Source organism: Esox lucius, chromosome 2 (assembly GCF_011004845.1).
Source record: "Esox lucius isolate fEsoLuc1 chromosome 2, fEsoLuc1.pri, whole genome shotgun sequence".
Classification (NCBI taxonomy): domain Eukaryota; kingdom Metazoa; phylum Chordata; class Actinopteri; order Esociformes; family Esocidae; genus Esox; species Esox lucius.
The window spans coordinates 34,999,093-35,016,182 of record NC_047570.1 but is presented as its reverse complement, the minus strand read 5'-3'; the positions used below and the strand labels follow the sequence as shown (position 1 = coordinate 35,016,182).

At 46.3% G+C, this 17,090-nt stretch overlaps 1 protein-coding gene and 3 non-coding genes across 4 annotated transcripts; 2 read left to right on the top strand and 2 right to left on the bottom strand.

Moving 5' to 3' along the window:
* Positions 1–1,869: 1,869 nt before the first annotated feature.
* LOC117595389 lies at positions 1,870–5,314 on the top strand. Its single transcript, XM_034295979.1, has 2 exons — positions 1,870–3,240; positions 3,552–5,314. The coding sequence occupies exons 1-2, from the start codon at positions 3,141–3,143 to the stop codon at positions 5,150–5,152; spliced, it is 1,701 nt and encodes a 566-aa protein (XP_034151870.1). The 5' UTR covers positions 1,870–3,140; the 3' UTR covers positions 5,153–5,314.
* A 2,893-nt stretch (positions 5,315–8,207) lies between these two features.
* Positions 8,208–8,323, top strand: LOC114829536. The gene has a single exon (XR_003777449.1). It is a non-coding gene; the product is annotated as a U5 spliceosomal RNA (small nuclear RNA).
* A 2,412-nt stretch (positions 8,324–10,735) lies between these two features.
* LOC117593348 lies at positions 10,736–10,851 on the bottom strand. Its single transcript, XR_004574794.1, has one exon. It is a non-coding gene; the product is annotated as a U5 spliceosomal RNA (small nuclear RNA).
* Positions 10,852–14,459: 3,608 nt separating this feature from the next.
* On the bottom strand, positions 14,460–14,575 carry LOC114829547. The gene has a single exon (XR_003777459.1). It is a non-coding gene; the product is annotated as a U5 spliceosomal RNA (small nuclear RNA).
* Between the last annotated feature and the right edge of the window lie 2,515 nt (positions 14,576–17,090).

Below are 17,090 nucleotides of genomic sequence, written 5' to 3'. Positions count from 1 at the left end.
CCTGGAAAGTGCCTGGAATGCTGTAACCTTACTTAGAAAGGAGAACTGGCCCCTTGGGTATTGGCCTGTACATCCCGACCTCTGCCCTTGACTCGTAACAGACTACATGCTGATGGAAATAGCTGCTAATCTCAGGATATTACTGTAGTCCATAGAGGATGATAGACGACAACCTGGGGCCAAAGACTGTTCTAGAGTGGGCCGTGGGCTTTTTTTGTTAGTGTTTACAAACCGCTGGTGGAGAAAAAGAATAAGGACCACGTTTTCGTTTTGTCAATCAAATGCATTTGGCATCGATCAAATGCCACAGGCAAGTTCTCGTTGTCAGAACCAGTAGCAACAGACACGTGTTGGCAGGCAGGCAGCAGAAGGGAAAATCCAATTGGAACGCGAAGAACAAGCTGGAAAACATTAAGGGTTTATCAGGTGTCCTCATGTTGGATTGTTGCTAATCTGGAACTTGTTTACATTGGCTAGTTGTTGCTGTTGTTGTTTGTGTACAACTGAGGAAGAGGACTTTCCTATAATCCCCAGTCCACGGAACACCCGGACCAAAGGAAGGACTTAGGGAAAGGCAAAGGCTCAGCGCCGCAACCCTCGCTTTTCCCTAAGTCAACAGGGCACCTCGCAGCAAACTGCACAGTAATCCGGTGCAAGAACTGTGGAGACGAACACTTCACCAAGGACTGCACAGAGCAAAGGAAGTGCAACCTCTGCGGGAACGAGGGGCATGTTTTTAGAAACTGCCCAACCTCTTATGCCAACAGGACTCGTTCCCAAAGAGGGGCACAACCGGAGCCAACACCAATGCCAGAAGACCCAGCTCCACAGCACAGTACACCCCCAGAACCAGCACCAACACACGACCCAGAAGCACCTATTGTACTGGAACTACCCACTGCACCAGAAACAGTACCTTCACCGGAATTAATACCAGCCCTATCATCATCATCAGAAGACGACAATAGTGACAATTCAGACAGACCAGAACACCACAACGACGACACGACAGCCAGTACCATGTTCAGCCTTGGGTCCCCGGTATCGCCCCTGTCCATATCCTTTCCCGCCCCGGACTATCCACACTCACTGCCACTATTCACAGAATTTGAACACACTCAGGACCCTAGTAGCCATGCCACACCAAAACCCAGACTGACAATAAAAAGCGAAACAGAAGAAACAGAAATCACCCACCCCCCCGAAGACGAAGAACAACTGAACCAGAACACTCCACAACAACCAGTCACCCCCAAAGAACAACGACCCAAAAGAAAAATGGAAATTACAGCAACCACAAGCAAAAAATCAAACACTAACGACTCACCGCCACCCCAAGAACCCCCATTCACCCAGTTAACTCGTCCCACACCTCACATCCCTGTAGCCACCCTCCCCATATATACACGAGCACAGGTCACTACCACAGCACACCCACACACAGGTAGGAATATTTCGAGTGGGCCCGAGCATGCTGACAGACAAGGGGAGGGCAGTACAATTAGTGGTACGCCATCCACGCTATGTCAAGAAGGGGGGTCCCTCTCAGAGTGAAGAACAACACCGACACACCACATAGTCAGCCATGGGCCGGTCGCAGTACTACACCCTACCTACCATACTCATGGCTCTGTCCATTACACTTACTTCTGTCAACGTCAGGTCCATCCATGATCCACACAAACGGCTAGATGTCATCTCCCACCTTAAACAAATAAACACCGATATAATATTCCTTCAAGAATGCAACATACCCTTCAATACAGTTTATACTTACCTTGAGCAACAATGGAGCCCTGGCGACTCGACGTGGTCGGGGTCGAACGTCGCCAGGGCAGACGGAGTCGCTATCCTCTTAAAGAACCCAAACATACACTTCACAAAAATCACAAATACAGACCCAGGTAGACTCATAGTAGCAGAAATCTCATACCATAACATCACAGTTAAACTTATAAATGTATATGCACCTACTAACCAACAAGAACGTCTGTCACTTTTCAGAAAGCTGCGACCGGCCCTCCTAGGCAACCTTCCGGTCATCGTTGCAGGCGATTTCAACTGTGCGCTGCAGGATTTGGACCGTAGCCGCCCCCGGAACGACGGCTCAAGCAGGGAGCTCATTGCCATTATCAATGAACACCAATTACAAGATCTAGGCAGGGACCTGGTGCCCCGCTACACCTGGGTGAGTTCTGACGGTCAGTCCTTTTCCAGGATCGACCTCCTCCTCTTAGACCAAGACCTCACAGCAGAACACACCACATCAGCAGCCACTTTCTTTTCAGACCATAGACAACTCACCACCACTGTACACCTACCAGACAGACAGACAAATAGAGGGAAGGGACTTTGGAAATTAAACACTACACTACTGACTGACAGACTTAACATGCAATACATCACACACCTGGAAAAGTGGACCTCTCTCCTTGACCTATTCGACTCCCCCATTGATTGGTGGGAGATGGTCAAGGAGAGAACCAAACACTTCTACATCAAAGCAGGCAAAACAAAGGCAAGATGCAAAAAGGAACAACTCACCAAACTAAACAGACGACTACAGAACCAGACAGAACTACAACAAGAAGGCTTCAATCTCGCAACTGAAATAGCAGTCACTAAACACAAACTGGCACTCATACATAGACAAGAACAGCAGAAAATCAAATACACAAGCAAAATCAAACACCTAGAGGACGACGAGAAATGCACAAAATACTTCTTCCAACACATCAGACGTAAAAAACAAACCATAGACACACTGAAGGACCACACCCAGACACCACAAACTGACGAACACACCATCACAGACATCATCACAGACTTTTACACCAACCTGTACGCGACAAAAAGCACAGACGATGACTTGATCGACGGACTTCTTCAACACATCACACCAGTACCTGACAAGGAGGAGGAGGGAGACCTGACACTGGAGGAGCTCACCCGGGCGATGCGGTCCCTAAGTACGGGTAAGACACCGGGTCCCGATGGGCTCCCTGCTGAGTTTTACATAACATTCTGGGAACATCTCAAAGTCTGCCTGGGGGCGGTCTACAATAGCATGTACAGGGAGGGTAAACTAGCACCCTCCATGACAGAGAGTGCAGTTACCCTCCTGTACAAGGGAAAAGGTGATGCCACTGAGCTCAGGAACTGGCGCCCCATCAGTCTCCTGGGCTCAGACTATAAGATCTTGGCAAAAACCCTTATGTACCGGTTACAGAGGTCACTCCCGCAGGCCGTTGGATCCGACCAGACTTGCGGTGCTCCGGGGAGGTCGGCTCTGGATAACCTCTCAGCTGTAAGGGACATTTTTGCTCACTCTGTCGAACGGTCTCAGCCCTTTTGTCTTTTCAACCTTGACCAGGAGAAGGCCTTCGACAGGGTGAGCCATCCTTACATGCTGAGAGTGATGGCCAGAATGAACCTCGCTCTCAGTCTCCGAAACTGGGTTTCAATTATCTACCGCAACAACACCAGCAAAATCCTAATTAATGGCACCCCCTCTGCACCCATACCCATGCACTCTGGTGTAAGGCAGGGCTGCCCACTATCAGCCCTGCTATACACCATTGCCATAGAACCCCTACTGGTCAGCATACGTCACAACCCCCGCATCACGGGCTACCCTTTACCCGGAGCACACGGCATGACAGTCAAAACCCAGGCATACATGGATGACATTACCATCATCACGACAGACACAAAGTCCATCCCACACATCACGCACGCAATCAACACTTTCTGCACAGCAACTGGGGCAATAGTGAACGGGACTAAGAGCGAGGTTTATGTAACACCGGACTGGCCAGCCGACCAGGTCCTGCCATACCCTGTAAAAGAAACCGTAAACATTCTGGGTGTATGTTTTGGCAGGACCAACCCCGGACGCCGGAGCTGGAAGGACGCCCTTGCCAAGGTCAAAAAGAAAATCGCTGGCTGGCGGGGGCGATCCCTCACGATGACTGGGAAGGTCCTAGTCATTAAAGCCATCGTTTACCCGATCCTGGCATACATAGGTAAGGTTTTTCCGCCAAACATACACACAGCAAGACATATCAACAAGACCATCTACAACTTCATCTGGGGCAGTGACCAGGAGCGGGTAAACAGGCTGACTATGTGGAAAAAAGAGAACAAAGGGGGTAAGGGGATCCCAAATATTCCACTCTACATAGCGGTGCAGGGCCTCAGCTACATCATCTCCAACATATGCAGACAGCACAATAAAGCCGTTTTTTTCCACACATTCTACTTCTCAACAATAATCAGACCATTGGGGCTCTGCACCCTTGACCATCGGACCCCTTACTCCTGGGACCCCCCTCTGCACTACAAAGCACTAAAATCCATTATCACCTCGCAACAGCTACACACCCACAAAAGTCAGGACTGGTCATTCAAAACACTTAGAAAATTCATCACGGACAGGGACACAGTTACACTGATACCAACATTAACTACCGAACAATGCACCACAGCCTGGACAAACATAGCTTCACCTGCACTCATGAACAGACACACGGACATAGCGTGGATGGCGGCCATACGCTGCCTCCCCACCCGGCATTTTATGCACAAAAGGGGAATAGCCAGAACCGACCAGTGCCCGCACGGCTGTAGAGAGATAGAAACCGAAGACCACATCCTCTGGCGGTGCAGGGTGGCAAAAAACATCTGGCTCATGACCTCTGCTCTCCTCACCAGGTTGACCGGCACGGCTGCGACGACCCTCCGGGGCATCCTCTTCGGACCACCAGCGGGACTCCAATCACCCCAGCAGAGGAACGCCTGGAGGGTCGTCAACGCCACAAAGCAAACCATTTGGGACACAAGGAACATAAAGGTTTTTCATAAACAGGACACTCTCCCCATCATCACTGCCAGAATCATCTGGAAAACCATCATCGATTACATCACCCTGGACACCCACCGACTTGGGCAAGACATCACCAACCGACAATGGAACATCAGCACCCCGAACGACATCATCATCACCCCCCCCGTCACCAACCTGCCCAACCCCACCACGGTGCCCCCAACCACAAATCCCAACACCAGCAGCCGAGCAGGGATCATGAGCCGCCACCTTGCACTCGACCCCTCCTACAGCCGTGCGAAGTACTGGACATTCCATCAACGATAGCCGATCTGCTACTCCACATGGACAGAAACACATACATACACATGTCAAACAGAATAACCATCACTTGTCACTTCAAACCGCCACTGTATTTACATTTCACCTTGCTTTGCCCTCCCTTATGTTCAGTGTACGTTCAAATGTTTTCTTTTAGTTTTTTAGCTTATTTATTTATTATTTCAAAATAACCAAATGACATGATGTACTTGTAAATATTTGATGTGATGAAAACATGATGTGAAAAGTAAAACTCAATAAAAGAGATTTTACTAAAGATTTCCGTGGGGAGGAACATTATGGGTATCAATAAATTTTTGATGCCCTGCCTTACGGCGGGGTTTCCAAGAACTGTAGAATATAAAAGCCAATCCGGTTTCTCTTATCAATCCACTAGTTGGCAGGCAGGAGCGTAAGACGTACCGCTTTATTTTCTTCCCTCTCATTCTTGATCTTCGCTTATTTTCTCTCCTTGTTCTTCTTTTGACGGACTGTAAATGGTGCAGTTTCAGACAAGGCAGGGAAAGAAGGACTGGGAGGACAGGCAGGTAACAGTGGCTTGACCGCGGCTTTTCTGGAATCTCCCGTCCACGGAACACCCGGACCAAAGGAATGACTTAGGGAAAGGACAAGGCCCCGAAACCCCTTTTTTCGAGAGCCAAACCAGGACCCCAGCTGCCAGAACAACTGAGGACAGTCGGAGTCCTGAGAGGCCCGATTATCTTCCTCCAGAGAAAGCTAGGCTATTCCCCATGGGATTTCAATTGTCTGTTTAAGCTGCCAGACCCACGAGAAACTTTTGAGATAAGTTTTAAGACACCCAAACTACTTGCTGGATTTTGGCAAAACACCAGAGAGGATAGAAACATAGATACTTTCAGTAAATTTCACGTAGAAACGATCACCGAACCACACAGAAAAACAGTTACCATAATTTTTTTCAGAATATGACATACGCACATGGTTAGCACGACACGCACAGGTAGATTCAGAAGTCCGACAGATCCGGGACGAGGATGGGGTATGGACAGGGGCAAGAAAATTTAACATCACGCTCAGACGGGACCCAGCTGGAACCATCAAGCACCTTCCCAGTACCATCATGCTCGGGATCAACAGGGGGCAGGTGTTCTATTATGGTATGCCAAAACTGTGCAGGAACTGTGGGGCAACAGGGCACCTCGCAGAAAACTGCACAGTAATCCGGTGCAAAAACTGTGGAGACTACCCCCCGAGTCATGGTGGTGCTGAGGTGATTCTGGTGGGGGTGCTCGATGCCGGGGTCAGGACTGGTGCTGGACCTGCAGAGTGGAGGACGGACAACCTGTGGAGCGAGCTGACACACAGGGGAGTCTCGAAGCAAGAGAGAAGAGTATTGCGGTAATCTAGTCTAGAAGTAACGAAAGCATGGATACATTTTTCTGCATCAGTTTTTCATAGAAAGTTTTTAATATTTGCAATGTTTCGAAGATGAAAATAAGCAACTCTTGAGACATATTTTATATGTTCTTCAAAGGAGAGGTCAGGGTCAAGGGTAAGGCCAAGGTTTTTTACAGTTTTTTGGGATACGACCATGCAGCCGTCGAGGTTCACAGTGAGATCTGTTAAAACGCTATTAGCCTTGACTGGGGAAACACCCTGCCTAAGTACAGGAGAAACGAGGGGAGGGTGAGGGATTGTGGCGAGCAAGGGACTGGGAGGGGTGAGAGTTGGGGGGTTAATGATGGTGTGGGGTCAGGTCTAGCCCTTTGGCGTTGTGGCCTTGGCTCCCTGGTATTCTTTTAATCTGTGAGTTTTTTGACAGTGGGTTTTGGGGGTCTTTTTTGTTTCTGGTGTGTTACCTGTGTTCAGTTTGGGTCATCCTCCTCCTCTGAGTACAGTGACTGTGAGATTGGGGTTTGTTCTGGCTCCCCTTTGAGTGAGGAGGTGGCTGGGGAAGGTGCTGTGGAAGTTGGGGTCTGCGTGGGTGGTGTTGCGGTCCCAAGGGAAACTTTAGGGCCATTTTTACCTTTTTTAGCACCATGAGTATTGTTTTAGGACATTTTAGGTGGCGAAACTCTGGTTGCAGTTTTAACCTTATACAGTTCTGTGTTTATTCTTGTGGAGGAACGGGAGTCGGTGAATGTGTAAGACGTGACCCATCCCATTCTTCGGTGCCGGCGCTGGGAACCGTCCCACAAGAGGTCCATGAGACATTCCCGGTCAGGGTCGTCATGCACTCCCGGAGCCCCACACGCCACCAGTGCTCCTGACCAACCGGGGCACCTGCTCTGGGAGTAACAGAGTTAGGGAGTAATACGTTACATGTAAGGGATTACATAAAAACAAAAACTGTAATCAGTTACATTACAAACAGAAATATTGTAATCGGATTATAGATACTTTGGAAAAAATGTATGATTACTTTTGGATTCCTTCAATTGAAAAAGAATAGGTGCGTAAAATAATTATGACACGTTGTTTGAGATTATTATTTAATTTGAAAAAACATTGTTATTTGAACCAAAATATGAAAGATGGACGCACATAACCAGTTTAGTGATGGAGAAAGCGCTAGTTTAAATTTCTCCGGTTTTATTTGGTTGGATGGCTGGTAAAAACAGTATATATTTGATAATATTAGCTGAGCGATATAAAATGTTATTTAGTTATCTTCTCAACGCATAATTCACAGAACAATGATAGGCAATAGGCTTTTTACTTAGTCTTTTGGTTTATAGTTTTTAATGATAACATACAATGAATTGATTCGGAACCTTGACAATCTTTAATCAATATGTGAGTTTAAACTTTCTTCAAGATGAGTTGAAAGATCCGCGCATGCGCAACAAATTACCCACCATGCATCTCAAGTCAAATATCTTTAGGTTTTATTCATTATTTTATTTATTTTTGAAAACAAGGATATATTTAAACTACTCTTCTATTCTACAGCATATGAGTATGATTAAACAGTTTACATAGGGCAGGATATGTGTATCTGAGTGATGACATTTGTGTCACCATCATAGGCAATGTCATCTCCGTGAATGCCGTCCCGATTTCACGTTAAAACGGTAGTACACTCTGGTTTCTCTTCAGATCGAATAAATCTTTCGCCTTTTACTAAAGATTTCCGTGGAGAGGAACATTATGAGTATCAACTAATTTTTTGATGCCCTACCTTACGGTGGGGTTTCCTTGAACTGTAGAATATAAAAGCCAATCCGGTTTCTCTTCATCAATCTGCTAGTTGGCAAGGAGGAGCCTAAAGCATATCGCCTCTCTTCTTTCCCTCCCTTTTGTTCTTGCTTCTTTTTCCCTCCTTTTTTTCTAAACTTTTCTTCTTTCGACAGACTGAGGGACTGTAACAGTGGCTTGACCGCGGCCCTCCTAGAATCCCCAGTCCACGGATCTCCCCGGACTTAAGAAGGACCCAACAAAAGGGAAGGGCTCAAACACCAAAACCCCTTTGTCCACGGACAAGGCCCGGAACGGGCCAAGACCAAGCCAGGACCCGCAGCTACCAGAACATCTGAGGACAGCCGGAGTCCTGAGAAGCCTGATTTCCTTCCACCTAAAGGAAAGTTTTCATTTTCATACCCTCCCTTTTCAATAACCTCCACATTTCAAACCTTACCGAAACTCCTCTCCCCCCTCCTCCCCCTTTTTCTCCTTTTCCCCTTTCCTTACCCTACAGCCCCAACACGACCGGAACCATGGACCGTACCATCAGAAGACACAACGCCGTCAGGATGATCAGGAAAAGACAGACAGAAGAACAACCACCGATGCAGAGACTGGAGTTTAGCAGATCGGTTATCCAGCATGAGCTAGGCTATTCCCCTGGGGATTTAAATTGTCTGTTTAAGCTGCCGGGCCCACGAGACATTTTTGAGATTAGCTTTAAGACACCAGAACACTTAGCAACATTTTGGCACAAGACTAGGGAAGATAGACACAGCAACATTTTGAATAGATTTCACATAGAACCAATCACCGAACCAGACAGGAAAGCAGTTACCATCATCTTCTACAACGAGACAGTCACAGAATATGACATACGCACATGGTTAGCACGACACGCACAGGTAGATTCCGACGGTCAGTCCTTTTCCAGGATCAACCTCCTCCTAGACCAAAACCTCACAGCAGGAAATACCACATTAGCAGCCACTTTCTTTTCAGACCATAGACAACTCACCACGACTGTTTACCTACCAGAAAGACAGACAATCAGAGGAAAGTGACTTTGGAAACTAAACATTACTCTACTGACTGACAGACTCAACAAGCAATACAACACACATTTGGAAAATTTGACTGCCCTCTTTGACCTATTTGACTCAATAAAAGATCAACTAATCAACTAATTTTTTGATGCCCTACCTTGCGGCGGGGTTTCCTTGAACTGTAGAATATAAAAGCCTATCCGGTTTCTCTTCATCAATCCACTAGTTTGCGGGGAGGAACCTAAGACATATCACTTTCTACTTTTCCCTCCTTTTCTTTATCTTTTCTTCTTTTTCCCTCTTTTTTCTTCTTTAGACAGACTGAGGTGTTTGGAGGGACGCTGGAATGTATCCCCCTATTCTCGCTCTCTCTATTTTCTTTCTTATTCAATCTTTCTTACTTGTGAACTGGTGGGAGATGGTCAAGGAGAGAACCAAACACTTCTATATCAAAGCAGACAAAACAACAGCGAAATGCCAAAGGGAACAACTCACCAAATTAAACAGATGACTACAAAACCAATCAGAACTTCAACAAGCAGCCTTCAATCTCTCATCCGAAATAGCAGACACAAAAACACAAACTGTGCCAGTTTTACATAGACAGGAACAGCAAAAAATCAAATACACAAGTAAAATCAAACACTTAGAAGATGACAATGCACACATCAAGCCACTGTTACTGGCACAGTTCACAAGTAAGAAAGATTGAATAAGAAAGAAAATAGAGAGAGCGAGAATAGGGGGATACATTCCAGCGTCCCTCCAAACACCTCAGTCTGTCTAAAGAAGAAAAAATAGGGAAAAAGAAGAAAAGATAAAGAAAAGGAGGGAAAAGTAGAAAGTGATATGTCTTAGGTTCCTCCCCGCAAACTAGTGGATTGATGAAGAGAAACCGGATAGGCTTTTATATTCTACAGTTCAAGGAAACCCCGCCGCAAGGTAGGGCATCAAAAAATTAGTTGATTAGTTGATCTTTTATTGAGTTTTACTTTTCACAGCAAGATTTTCATCAGCACATCTTGGTCCGTTCCGGGCCTTGTCCGCGGACCAAGGGTTCTGGCGTTTAGCCCTTCCCTTTCCTTGGGTCCGAAGTGATCCGTGGACTGGGGATTCTAGGGAGGCCGCGGTCAAGCCACTGTTACCTTCCTGTCCTCCCCAGTCCTTCTTTGCCAGCCTTGTCCGTAGACCTCGGTCAAGCCACTGTTACTGGTACAGTCCCTCAGTCTGTCGAAAGAAGAAAAGAAAAGGAGGGAAAGTGAAGCAGAGACAAAAAGGAAGGGAAAAAAGAGAAGAGATACGCATTAGGCTCCTCCCCACCAACTAGTGAATTGATGAAGAGAAACCGGATTGGCATTTATATTCTACAGTTCAAGGAAGCCCCGCCGTAAGGCAGGGCATCAAAAAATTAATTGATACTCATAATGCTCCTCCCCACGGAAATCTTTAGTAAAAGGCGAAAGATTTATTCGATCTGAAGAGAAACCAGAGCGTACTACCGTTTCAAAGTGAAATCGGGATGGCATTCACGGAGATGACATTGCCTATGATGGTGACAACAAATGTCATCACTCAGATACTCATATCCTGCCCTATGTAAACTGCTTAATCATACTCATATGTTGCAGAATAGAAGAGGAGTAAATATATCCTTGTTTTCAAAAGTATGAATAAAATCTAAAGATATTTGACTTGAGATGCATGATGGGTAACTTGTTGCGCATGCGGGGATCTTTCAACGCATCTTGTAGAAAGTGGAAACTCACTTGTTGATTATAGATGGTCATGGTTCCGGTTAACGTACAACTATTCATTGTACGTTATCATTAAAAACTTTAAACAAAAAGACGAAGTAAAAAGCCTATTGCTTATCATTGTTCTGAGAATTATGCGTCGAGTAGATAACTAACTAATATTTTATATCGCTCAGCTAATATTATCAAATACACACTGTTTTTACCAGCCATCCAACCAACCAAAACCGGAGAAATATAAACTAGCGCTTTCTCCATCACTCCATCACTGGTTATGCTCGTCCATCTTTCATATTTTGGTTCAAATAACGTTTTTATCCAATTAAATAATAAACTCAAACAACGTGTCATAATTATTTCACGCACCTATTCTTTTTCAATTGAAGGAATCCAAAAGTAATCATAAATTTTTTCCAAAGTATCTGTAATCCGATTACAATATTTCTGTTTGTAATGTAACTGATTACAGTTTTCGTTATTATGTAATCCCATACATGTTACTCCCAGAGCAGGTGGCCCGGTTGGTCAGGAGCACTGGTGGCGTGTGGGGCTCCAGGAGTGCATGACAACCCTGACCGGGAATGTCTCATGGACCTCTCGTGGGACGGTTCCCAGCGCCGGCACCGAAGAGCGGGATGGGTCATGTCTTACACATTCACCGACTCCCGTTCCTCCATATGAATAAACACAGAACTGTATAAGGTTAAAACTGCAACCAGAGTTTCGCCACCTAAAATGTCCTAAAACAATACTCATGGTGCTAAAAAAGGTAAAAATGGCCCTAAAGTTTCCCTTGGGACCGCAACAGAGCTAAATAGCCTGAAAAGCTCAAGTTGACAGACAGACCGTGACAAAACAGACTCAGACCATGCAGACACAAATCCAACTTACACAGCAGAAACACCACCCACGCAGACTCCAACATCCACAGCACCTTCCCCAGCCACCTCCGCACTCGAAGGGGAGCCAGAACAAACTCCAATCTCACAGTCACTGTACTCAGAGGACTGTGAAGCATCCGATACCCCGACAGACGACACACAGTCCAAGGGCAACTTATAAATAACCCGGCAGACATCTACCTTCTCTAGGTGTGTGGTATCCTGTACAAGGAGATGGATGGTCTCCTGGAGATGGAATGGATCTCAGGGAGCTCTTTCTGGTCCAGCTCCAACAACGCCAGAGCGGACAGGGTCGGCATATTGATGGCCAACCCCTATATCCAAATAAAAACCAGCCAAGTGGTTGAAAGCGTGCAAATCCTGGTCGTAGAATTTGAGGTCCAGGGTACATCCCTGAGAGTCATCAATGTGTACGGCCCCGCCAATGTAGCTGACAGAGTCTCCCTAGACCGGAAGCTCAGGTCTCTCCTCGTCTCCACACCAGTCCTGGTAGGAGGAGACGTCAAATGCGCACTGAGAGACAAGAACCGCAGCAAACCAAGGAGACCGATCCACGAAAGAGCATTCAATCCATCATCGATTACTTCTTCCTCACAGATGCAGGTGACTCAACCCACCCCTGACACCAACATGAATGAGTTCCTCCGGGGCTTCTCTCGCCTGGTCTGAAAATGCGCTCCTTGACCAGTGGGGCCACACATTTCTCGGACCACATGATGCTGACCGTGTCCCTGGATTGGGAGAGGCTAGTGAAGATAGGCAGAGGGTCCTGGAGGATGAATACATCGGTCCTTGAGGACCCTGCAGTTAGGCTCTCCTTCTCCAGACATTACCTGGAGTGGAGATCACTGAAAGAATTGTACGACTCCCCGATAGAGTGGTGGGAAATGGTGTAGGATAGAGTCAAGTGCTACTTTGGTGGAGTGGGGAGGAGGAAGGCTAGGGATAGAAGGGCGCGTTTTAACCACCACAACAAGGCCCTGCAACGCCTCTGCCACCTCCTGCTAGAGGGACTATATGTAGCCCGAGAACTGTACGAAACCAAAGAACAACTCTCAACCCTCTATGGGGATGAGCTAAAAGGTCAAAGCTCCAGGGACTGGAGGAGGATAAGAAATGCACTCGCTACTTCTTCCGCAGGGAACGGTCAAAGCAAAAACACATCCCGTCTCTCTATAACAGCCTAGGTGACTCTGTAACAAGCAGCGACCACAAGCAAGCTGTACGACACCAAGCCGACCGATGAGATCCACCAGTTGGGAGGAGAACATCTGCCACATCCAATGGAAGATCTGCGAGTGGAGCGCACAGTCCCTCACAATGTCGGGTAAGACCCTGATCCCGAAGGCAATCGTGCTCCCCATTCTCCTGTACTTAGGCAGGGTGTTTCCCCAGGAAAGGCTACCAGCAAGAAGATCGAGCGTCTGATGTTCACCTTTGTCTGTGGGAGCCAGATGGAGCGACTCCAGCGCAGCACCTTGTACAAATCGGAGGAGAATGGGGGGAGGGGGGTCCCAGATGTCCTCAACATCATTAGGGCACAGCGACTCTCCAACCTGGTCCTTAATATCAATAAACCAGACAGAAAAGACAGTTTCTTTTGAAAAATACTACACTACACCCATCCTCAGAACCCACGGAATCATTACCATCAACCATACTGTGCCCTATTGCTGGGACCCCCCTAAAAACTATAAATCCATCTGAGACTTTGCCTTTGGGTCGGGTCTGTCCATGGCCAGGCTGGCGTCTTGGAAGTACAGAGACATCATGGGCCACATCCGCTAGAAGGACACTCCTTGAGTCTGGTCGTGAGGGAAGGGGGGGAGGGGATAGGGAGGAGGGAGCGTTCAGTTAAAATGAAATGTGAGAGGTGAGGAGGTTATTGACAAGGGAAGGTATATAAAAATGAAAACTTTCCTTTAATAGGAAAGAATCAGGCCTCTCAGGACTCTGGCTGTCCTCAGGTGTTGTAGCAGCCGGGGTCCTTGTTCTTGGTGTCCTACGGAGGAAAGGAGAAACCTCTGAGCGAGCAGGAGCAACAGGAGGCCGGGGGACCCAAGGGCCTTGGACGGCAATTCCCTGCGCTCCGCTCGCTCCTGGTGTTGGCGGGGGTTCTTGGATCCCTCTCAAGGATCGCCCTTTGTTTCATTGGGTCCGAAGTGATCCGTGGACTGGGGATTCTAGGGAGGCCGCGGTCAAGCCACTGTTACCTTCCTGTCCTCCCCAGTCCTTCTTTGCCAGCCTTGTCCGTAGACCTCGGTCAAGCCACTGTTACTGGTACAGTCCCTCAGTCTGTCGAAAGAAGAAAAGAAAAGGAGGGAAAGTGAAGCAGAGACAAAAAGGAAGGGAAAAAAGAGAAGAGATACGCATTAGGCTCCTCCCCACCAACTAGTGAATTGATGAAGAGAAACCGGATTGGCATTTATATTCTACAGTTCAAGGAAGCCCCGCCGTAAGGCAGGGCATCAAAAAATTAATTGATACTCATAATGCTCCTCCCCACGGAAATCTTTAGTAAAAGGCGAAAGATTTATTCGATCTGAAGAGAAACCAGAGCGTACTACCGTTTCAAAGTGAAATCGGGACGGGATTCACGGAGATGACATTCCCTATGATGGTGACACAAATGTCATCACTCTGATACACTTATCCTGCCCTATGTAAACTGTTTAATCATATTCATATGTTGCAGAATAGAAGAGTAGTTTAAATATATCCTTGTTTTCAAAAATATGAATAAAACCTAAAGATATTTGACTTGAGATGCATGATGGGTAACTTGTTGCGCATGCGCGGATCTTTCAACTAATCTTGTAGAAAGTTGAAACTCACGTGTTGATTATAGATTGTCAAGGTTCCGAAACTATTCATTGTAGGTTATCATTAAAAACTATAAACAAAAAGATTAAGTAAAAAGCCTATTGCTTATCATTGTTCTGAGAATTATGCGTCGAGTAGATAACTAAATAACATTTTATATCGCTCAGCTAATATACTGTTTTTACCAGCCATCCAACCAACCAACCAAAACCAGAGAAATTTAAACTAGCGCTTTCTCCGTCACTAAACTGGTTATGCGCTTCCACCTTTTATATTTTGGTTCAAATATCAATGTTTCTATAACATTTTATAATAAACTCAAACAACGTGTCATAATTATTTATTTTGTAATCCGATTACAATATTTTTGTTTGTAACCTAACAGATTACATTTACTGTTTTTATGTAATCCATTATATGTAACGGTCAAAAGCTCCAGGGACTGGAGGAGGATGAAAAATGCCAGACAGAATTAAACCAGAATTGAAAAACACTACACTACACCCATCCTCAGAACCCTCTGAATCAGTACCATCAACCATACTGTGCCCTATTGCTGGGATCCCCTAAAAGTCTACAAATCCATCGGAGACTTTGCCTTCGGGTCGGATCTGTCCACGGCCAGGCTGGCGTCTTGGAAGTACAGAGACATCATGGGCCACATCCGCTACAAGGACACAGTGGCCCTTCTGAGGGCCAGCTCAGCCGTGGCCCCGCATTAGGTTTGGTTAAACGTCAATCATCACTGCATCACAAACCGACAGAAAGACATCTCTTGGCTGGCTGTACATGGCTGCCTACATCAGACCTTAACCCGGAGCGGGCCGCAGACAGGTGATTTCCTTCAAGGACCCTCGGGCCAGGACTCCCCTGTGTGTCGGCCTGCTCCTCAGGTTGTCCTTCCTCCCCTCTGCAGGGTCCAGCACCAGATCCGTCAAAGGCACCCAGTAAGAGTATCACAGCCAACACAAGCCTTGCTAAACCACCACCACCGCCCATAGGACCAACCTACAGAACAACAATCAACACCCGGTTCCTGACAGCACACACACCCTGGACCCCAACAGCAAGACCCCCGCTCAGTTGACCAATAAAGTGACACAGACTTTCCATGACCCCAGCCCCCCCCCCCCCCGTCTGGCTCTCTGTTCATCATTACATTAATAATCAACAAACTATTATTGTAACCTGCATTCAACTATCAATTAGAAACGTGGCTTTATGAAGTGCCTAACTTGATCTATTTTTCTCTGTGAATGTACACAGCGAGCAAATGAACATGTTTTAGAAACCCTCTGCCAACCGTTCTAATGAACGAGTCACTAAAACCACTGTTTGAAACTTAAAACGCTCTTTCTTTCTGATCCCTCCGCAACCCCAACAATCTCCCATCTCTGAACACTTCAGCTGAAACTTGATAACCGCAAACCGTAAACTTATTTTATGGCAGCTGCCAATATCGTCGGACGCATCTGCCGAACTCACTATTCCTCAAAAAATATCACAGTCTCCATTGTAAATTCTTGTTAATCTAAGGAATGTGCTCTCTAAATTTCCCTTATCTCCTGTACTGTTTAAACGTAGGAGGACATGGGGTCGTGGCCCACACCTCCTCCCGAGTACCAGTGCTTGGAAGACTCGTTGCTGTCCCTGTCCAAAGTCCTCCTGGTTGTGTTGCAGATCAAGATGATACCTGACGATTCCAGCTGCCACTCTGCCATGTGATTCTGCTTGCTTTGCAACTCTGAAAATTGTTTTCATTGCAGGTTATCATTGGCTGCTGAGGTCATTTACTTTAAGCTAAGAGTGCAGGTTTATAATCACAGTTTATTTCTTTCATTTGCGATTTGAAAATCCATCACTGGTGGCCATCACGAAATCCCTTGGCTACAATCTACGTAAAATAGTTTGCGTAATCCTTCTGAGACCAGGTTTCCCAATCATATTGAAGTAAAAAGCATTGGTTTAGAAACCCATTTCCAAAGGCACTGTAGCCTACACAACCCATAAGGTAAAAGGCAAATTCCGTTTTTGTCCAGCTATGTAAACTCTAACATTGATTGATCCCACAAAAGGTGTTCAGTTGGTTATAAGCTAAAAGTAATCATATTACGTTACTGAGTTTTAGAAATCAAAGTTATATTACTGATTACAAATGTGGACAGGTAACTTGTAACTGTAATGGATTATATTTAAAAAGTAACCTACCCAACTGTGCACAAAATTGTTGGTATGTTGTGTACACAAGATAGTT